The sequence below is a fragment of the Glossina fuscipes genome, unplaced genomic scaffold, assembly GCF_014805625.2.
Source record: "Glossina fuscipes isolate IAEA_lab_2018 unplaced genomic scaffold, Yale_Gfus_2 3, whole genome shotgun sequence".
Taxonomy (NCBI): domain Eukaryota; kingdom Metazoa; phylum Arthropoda; class Insecta; order Diptera; family Glossinidae; genus Glossina; species Glossina fuscipes.
In genome coordinates this window covers 1940226-1948336 of record NW_023998417.1, presented here as the reverse complement: position 1 = coordinate 1948336, position 8111 = coordinate 1940226, and the positions used below count along the sequence as shown (strand labels likewise).

Genomic DNA, 8111 nt, shown 5'->3' with positions numbered 1-8111 from the left:
CAACCAACTTGATTATACTTAAAGATGAAAACTCAATCCTATTATTCATATTTGTTCTACATACGTATAAACAAAAATATTTCTTAAAAAATCAGGTAAATAATATGAATAACATTAAGTGCTATCTATAGTTAAACTTTCTGTTCTTTTACATTTTTGCTTACATTGAAAATAATATTCTATGGTAAACGAAATGCATTTTTCAATATTTCTAAGTATTCCTTAAAATGCAAAGGAAAATTGATGATTTTAAGATTTTTTTTTTTTTTTTTTTTGTTTTTTTTGTATATATTTTGTTATATAACAACAAGGTTTTCAATCATAATCAGAATAAATCTATCCAAACTGATGTTCTGCCTCAGGAATATTATATGAGATGATATTGAAAAGTCTTCACAGTTTCGAGTTTTCATTTATAGCTCGTCCCTTTCTAAACTATTCCAAACGGTCGGATGTTTGATGTTTAGTGCTTTCGTTGTTTCCAGACAGCTTGATAGCTGGTCTTGCTTCGGCAGTTATAAAATTTCATTAGCTTTTCCGATCAGAGCAAGGTGCGCCTTTGACATCGAACTTTCCGAGACATAATCGAGCAAACCATTCCTGCTGTCCTTGATTTTCTCACAGCGTTCTCATCGTGCACCTCATAAAAATTAAGGCACGTTATTTATTGTACAAAGGCATCACATAGCGTGTTTTTTCAGATAATTCCCTCCTTTTCAAATGAATATAACTTTTTAGACGAGCAAAGTTGAAATGTCGCCGTTTCAGCATACGTTCGTTTAAGACAATCAAGCGAGCAATGGCCGTTCTATAGGCATCAATCTCATTCCCGCAGACAAAAACCGTAAAAAAATATCCAATATGACCTTCCTCGACTGTGTGTTTCATTTATTGTTTTTTAAGTATTATTTACGAAAGAAATACATTCTCTGCCGTAAACATAGAAAGAATAAAAACTATTTATTCACAATTATTCAATTTGAATTTCATGTACTGAAATAAGTACATGGTCATAGGAATGGCTTACACTTATTTGCAGCTTGCCAAAGAACATTTTAAAAATACACATTGCTTACATTATTGTTTTCTCGATTCAGTTTTATATTTTCCATCGAGTCAAAACTTATTCGAAATTTCGAAAATAATCGAAAGTTAGAAGATTTTAAATCATATGCGAATAAATTCGTTTGATTTTTTCTCAGTAACTTTGAAAAATATGAAAATTAGAAAAACCAAAAATAAAATTCTATATTTTTCATCCTAAATTAGAACAGTATAAACAATAAAACTCTGCTTTGAAAACTAATTAGTTTATAAGTCCGCTCTGTCCCTTGGAATTATTCCCCGCTTTATTTGGCTGTAATTATAAATAAAAATTGACGCAAAGGAAGAGTTTTCCTGTTTTTTCCCCCTCTTATCAATATTTTCTTAACAGCTTGGTGAAATGCGGCTAAGAGAGCTCCTACGCGACGTAGACCGATTCCTCTATCGTTTGCCAATATGCTTATCTGACGAAAAAAGAAGAAAAACTACTTAATTTTTGGGAACTAGTACTACTACCACTACTTTATCTACTAATTTTCTCGTCTAATTCTTGCCCCACTCCAGATGTGTACTATTTACAGTTCAGTACAATTTACACTACAGTACAGTTAAACATGTATTTACCTAATGAATATAAAATTTATGTCATAGTTTTTTGACGCATCCCGTATCTATCGGGTAAATCAAGAGATGTGTATACATTATACATATATATATATATTTAAACTTTATACTACTACCCTTCATGTTGTAAAGAGAAGATTAACATAAAAAACAAAAACAAAAAAAAAATACATTCTTAATTATGTCGAAGATGGCGGCAATGGTGTTTGCTGTTATTTCTCTTCGCGGTTTTTGCCAACGATAATGGTTAGGAGATGGTGCTGCTAGCACTCTCCATCGTATAAGCCAGAAAAAAGTATTTTCACTATTTGCATAAATTTCCTAAATTGTATCAACCAGAAAATTGAAGAGAACTGCGGTTTGTTGCAATTATGTTAAATTATGTATTCAAGAAAATTACATTTTTATTCAAGCGTACCTTCATCCAATTTTCTCTACATTTTACAAAAAAAAAAATACAAAAAACAAAAAAAAATATTTCAAACGATACGATAAAAATTAAAAGGAGTCAGTCGTAATAAACAAAATTGGAAAAGCATATTTTCCATGTCCATTAGCTATGTGCCAAGCGTTTGCTAAATAAACTTAAAGTATATAGACTTTGTTTTTTTTTTTTTTTTAATAAGTTTTATGTAAATAAAATGAAGTCTATGAGCGTTATATTAAATTAAAAATTAGTGAAAAAATTATGCAGTTTCTAGAAAATAAAAACAGTAATGAAAAACGAGTCAAAAACAGCTTTTTATGTTTTGCGGTATATCTGTATTGCTCAAAAAGATAGGACTAGATCGCCGAGTAACATCCGAAATGAAATGATTTTAGCAATCATTACGACTGGAATGCATAGTGCTTAGAGAACATCTTAACTAGGCGACAAAATAGAATTCCGAAGCGTCGTTTTGTCGAAAAAAGTTTCGATTCTTTGCTTTTGTTCTCGTAGGAAGCAAATCCAGCTCTGTCGGCAGTTTAGATAAGACCAAACAATTTTGCCGTCAGAGAGTATATGCAAAACTCTTAAAAACGAAGGAGAAATTTATAATAAATTTAATACTTACCACCCACTCAAAAAAAAAAAAAAAAAAAAAAAAAAAAAAAAAAAACAGTTTATATTGCGTCTCTTAGCCGTAGGTCGTAGTATTTTTCACATTCTTACCTTCGATGATTCGTCATCAAGTTGTTTATAAAATTCTTTGGATTAATATGTGCTCTGAATTTTAAATAATAATCTTTTTGTCTATTGTACATATGGTTTTAAACTAATCGCTCCTGGAATCTTCAATTAGGAATATATCTAAGAAAATATTTGCTTTCAGTCATTAATTCAACAACCATGAGTAATCCAATTATGAATGACGGAAAGACAGACATGACTAAATCAGTTAAAGATAATACACTAAACAAAATTATGTATCACATGAGGTCGCTAAGTGTTAAATACGTACGGAAAGAGAAATGAACTGTTTCTATGCACCTCGGTAGTAAGCATAAAAACAATATGCAAATTGTAAGAATGTGTTTACTTTGCTCCAAAAATTCAAATAAAAAATTTTTTTTATTACAAAAAATTGATATTGAAAAAATGAATTATTCGCCATCCATTAAAGAAACCTTAAGTTAAATATCCGCATGACTATGCATTTGCTGCGAATGCATTATTAATTGAAATAAATCAATGGAATCAAATCATACAAAATTATACAAAGATAGAACAATTGCTCTTCTAGTCTCTGCTTAATATTATATAATCGTCTTATCATTTATATGCAAGAAGAGGAGAAATCGAAAGATGAATTAGCGCATATTCTCCTAAGTTTTCCAGATTATTGAGTGCAAAACGAAACCTTGCCAAATTAATGAAAATTTTATTTAATGCGCAAGTAATTAAAATTTCAACATTTATTTGTTGCATTATGAAGTAATGAATTTGGAAGAAGACTGAGAAGATTGGTCTATGGTTAACTTTGGTTGGCGCTGAATAAATCATTGATACGAAGTGGAAAACTGTTCAAGGTCAAACCCATTGAATTCAAGTGTTATGTATCCTGGTATTTCCCTTTTCTTTATCACTTTTACCACAATAATGCGCTAAACAAAATTTATGCAAACACCATTAGTATCATTACTTTGCCATATCAAAATCATATCTTTTTCAAATTCGTATAGGGATAGTCCTTGATAAAATGAATAAGAAAGCCAACTTAAATATGAATAACCATATTTACATAAGTATAAGCCATTATGTAAATATATTTATGCATTTCATTAATTTTCATATTTACATAAGCCATTATGTAAATATATTTATGCATTTCATTCATATACATGATGTATACATTTTTTTTTTCTTCAAGGCTATGTATTTTCAATTTAATATTCGAAAAGTGCATGAATAAAAAGCTTCTTTCATTTCATTTGTGTTTAAATTTTTTGTTTTAAAGAGATGAAGAAAGTTTCGTAGAATTTTTGTTAAAAATAATTTAACTTATCAAGAAATTGATAAAAGATTGAATATTTGAAAAGTGAAGAAACAAAAATTTTGGTTTGAATTATTTGCTTTTATACTTTATTAAAAGTTCCTTTACGAAATTGAAAAACAAAATTTCAGTTCAAAAATTGATGCGAAAATGATTTTATTCAAATACTAAAAAAGTTTATGAAGTCCGCTACATATTGAAAAACATTACTTCTATATACTGGTGTTGCGTTTCCTCTTTCGTCCCCCGACGGTCGACAAAGACTTTGAATCGTCTTCTTCTTTGTCCTTGTTGTTCACAATTTCTTCTTTTGATGCTTGGCACCGTTCACTGGACCGTGCACGTTTTCTGCCAGTCACTGTTACCTTTACGGTAACTGGTATTATCTTACTTGTAGTCAGAGAAACGGTGGTAAAGGGCGAAGTATACTCCGGCTTAAGACCCGCAAGTTTGAATAAACCTTTCACTTTGTGTTGATGTGATTTAAAATATTTGATTGGCAATTGTATGGAGGCGAACAAATTTTCATTCGGCAATAATTTGCATAAAGGCATTTTGGATCGTATTACAAAGTCGGCAATATCGCAAATCGCCCACATTTTTAAATTGTTAATATCATAATGATCATTAGTGGTCGTCAAGCAATGATCTTTCATCATTCTGATGAGGCGTTCGTAAAAGCTAAATGAGAAATCATCATCTGGTCTCGAGATTAAAGGGTCGAGCACAAAACGCAAAGCTTTTTCAATTTGCTTTAATTGGGCATAATCTTGATGATTTGTAAAGGAGGGATGATGGGCCAAAATCGGTATAACAAAGGTTAGCATAAAATCGGGCAATAATTGCTGTCTCTTAGGATCAGTAGAATTTCCCGAACTTTGCATGGTTAGAATTTTCAGATATTCCCGTCTTTTATTTATATCCGCCTTGAGGAATTCGCTCATCTTCTCGACTAAATCCTGATCGGTTTCATACCCACCGAGAACATAGTGACCCATAAAATCCAAAGGTAGACATTTATTGGGCAATTCCTTCGCCAAGCCCTTGTGAAGTTTCGCAGCAAACATTTCTCGAACTTTGAGTTCCGGATCGCACATTACTTGTGATAAATTAAAATATTGCTCTGCAGTGCACTGATCCGCTATTACCTTTCGCTCACAAATCTTCAAAATAGCACAGGCGGCCTCCAATCGTAACCATGACTTTTCAACTGGTAGCAAATAGTCCCGTTCTAGGAAGCCTCCAGGCACGTAAACGTGGGCAAATAGCAGACGTAATGTTTTCTGTATTGTAAATTCATCCGTGGCCATACCTAATGACCAACGAGCCATGGTCTTAAGTGCATCCAATTTGCAAACAGTATCAGGCGGCAATTCGTCTCGTTCGCACCAATTTAATCCAAGCAATTTGCAATCACGTGGCTCTGAGACACTACATAATAACACGTTCTTAACTATAAATGCACTAATTATTTTCTTAATAGGTATCGCAAATACATGCGGCATTTTATAGGCAATATGACCAAGCGTAATAATCTTGGCACGCCGGTGCATGTCGTTTGATGTTAGAGGGCTACTTAACGATTCCACAATCTCATGGAAGATGGGATGTACTTGCGGCGTTCCAGGAATACGTAACGCATTTTCTTGCGCGTTTACGTACGCGCAACGCACCGCATGTTTCGCTTCTTCGGCCGTGCCATGCAAAGCAAAATATTTGCAAATGCGAGTTAAATCAAACATAATATCCGGCTTGATTTTCGATAGAGCTTTGCATTGACCCAATCGTGTAAAAGATCTTAATATGAGAGGTGCTATGTAATCGTGTCTGTAACGCAGCAAATCCATCATATGACGAAGTGTTTTATCGGTATAAAAATGAACGGGAAAAATAAAAGACAAAAAATTTAATATTTTGAGACCACGTATTCCCGCATTCTCCCCTGGTATGCCCATTTCTTTCGCAGCATCACCTCCTTGCATGCAAGCATCAATTAGTTCTACTAACGCACTAATGGATTCCTTATCTATCATCACTGAGGCGACAATTTCGAGAAGCATTTTTACAACTTGATAGTAAAGATTTTCATTACACGGTACGTCCAACTTTTTCAATAGGAGTAACGTAGCAATAACACATTCTTTGCAAGAGACGTCATGTTTCAATATTATCTGCATGTAACGTAATAGATCTGGATCTTTTCGTAAATTTGCACTGAACCTCGTAAGCGATTCAGTCGCGTTCATAGTATCGGGTAACATTTTACTAATTAGTGACTGTTGAACACTAAGTTGGTCCTGTATTTCGATTGTAATTTCTTTTAAATGATGTAACATAATCCATTTTCGCACAATTTTACGTTTATTCATGTGATCTTTTTGCAATTTTACAAAAGCCAGCGAGGAGTTATAATCAAATGTGGCTAAGAGATGACATAATCTTTTCATGCGTTCTTTCGAATTCAATTGATAAGGAATCAGATACGTTATTAAAATGCGTTGAAGGCAAATGCGATCATCTAACGTGGGCATATAATAAAAATGCATTACCGTATTCTTAATCCAACTAAGAGAAAATTTTTTTTCATTTGAAGCCTTCTGATAAATGAGAACCAATCCACTTAAAGCTTCTCGGCGGACTTTAAAGATTGTATCTAAAGTACATTTGCGTAATATGAGAAGTAAATCTCGCGTTTCGCAAACTATATCAAATCGACTATTCACTGCCTTCGCTATAGCCAACACCACTTCATAACGCACAGTTGCATTGCTATCAAGATGCCGAGCACGCAAACATTTAATGATATATGGACGCAAGCGAGAATGATTAATAAAATAATGCATAGAATATTGAACGCATGTGATACGTATAGCGGCGGTACCATCATCAAAACATCCCAATAGGATATAAAGCAAATTCGGAAATTGCTCATTGAATTTCGAGCCTTCTGCAGAAAATATATTCGATAACAATTTGACCATTGCTAGACGTTCTTGCTCATTAGTTGAATGCAATTTGTATTCCATTTGCTGCAGAACGTTATATAAAATAGTGGGCGATATAGCATACAATTCATAGACTAAGTCACAGATTTTATCGTATATTTCTGATGTGATCTCGAAATGGTTAATCACAAAAATCCGATCGAAATACCGTTTAAGAATAGGCTTAAGATAATCCTGTGTCTTGAATATGATGTCTTTCGCCAATTGGCATGCAGTTCTGTTTTGCATTTTCTTCGGCTTCACAATGTTACTTAACAGCAAGTCCAATAGTTCTATAGAAATGTTATTAATTTCCATTATCAGAGAACTAAGAATATCGGTTAGATGATTTTTCATTTCAACGCTATGGTTCTCGTTGATTAAATCAAATATCCTAGCGAACATGTGATGGACTATTAATTCCGAATCTTTAATTGAGCGAGTCGTAGCAGACAATTTTGTAGCCAACATCTTCAGACGTCTGAGAAGTTCTTCTTTGGTTAAATCTTTTAACAATGGCTCGCATCTCGATGAAATCATGATGTTAAAGTTAATGAAAAGTTTTTTTTTTTTGTATTATCAATATTAATTAATTACACACAATTAATTGTTCGTAAACGCTTGAAAGCACTTCTTGCCTATTGGATATTTCGGATCACGTGTTCTTTCGTATCCGACTTCCGATGTATTAGTTTACATTTGCGATTACTATACAAATGCGATAATCTTAGACATGACACATTAATGATTTTTGTTATTATCTGTAAAAGTTGCACAAGACGGTATTTACGATAACGATTCGATAACGTTAGTTACATGGCATTATGATTACTTAATCCTTTAGCACGACATTAATCAATCATATCAGATATTTCGCTCATTGCAAATACTTAACACAATGAAATGCGACGCGTGCCTAGGCGAACATATCGTTTGAGAGGTAAAAATAAGGAAATCGTTGTAAGTGGTGGTAACAAGCAACATA

At 32.8% G+C, this 8111-nt stretch overlaps 1 protein-coding gene across 1 annotated transcript; it reads right to left on the bottom strand.

Moving 5' to 3' along the window:
• Window positions 1-4354: 4354 nt before the first annotated feature.
• LOC119634464 (sister chromatid cohesion protein PDS5 homolog A-like) lies at window positions 4355-7666 on the bottom strand. The gene has a single exon (XM_038028678.1). It carries the CDS (start codon window positions 7664-7666, stop codon window positions 4355-4357), a length of 3312 nt encoding a protein of 1103 aa, XP_037884606.1.
• Between the last annotated feature and the right edge of the window lie 445 nt (window positions 7667-8111).

Coding starts and splice junctions, on each gene's coding strand:
- LOC119634464 (XM_038028678.1), bottom strand. CDS start 7,666: ATGATTTCATCGAGATGCGAGCCATTGTTAAAAGATTTAACCAAAGAA.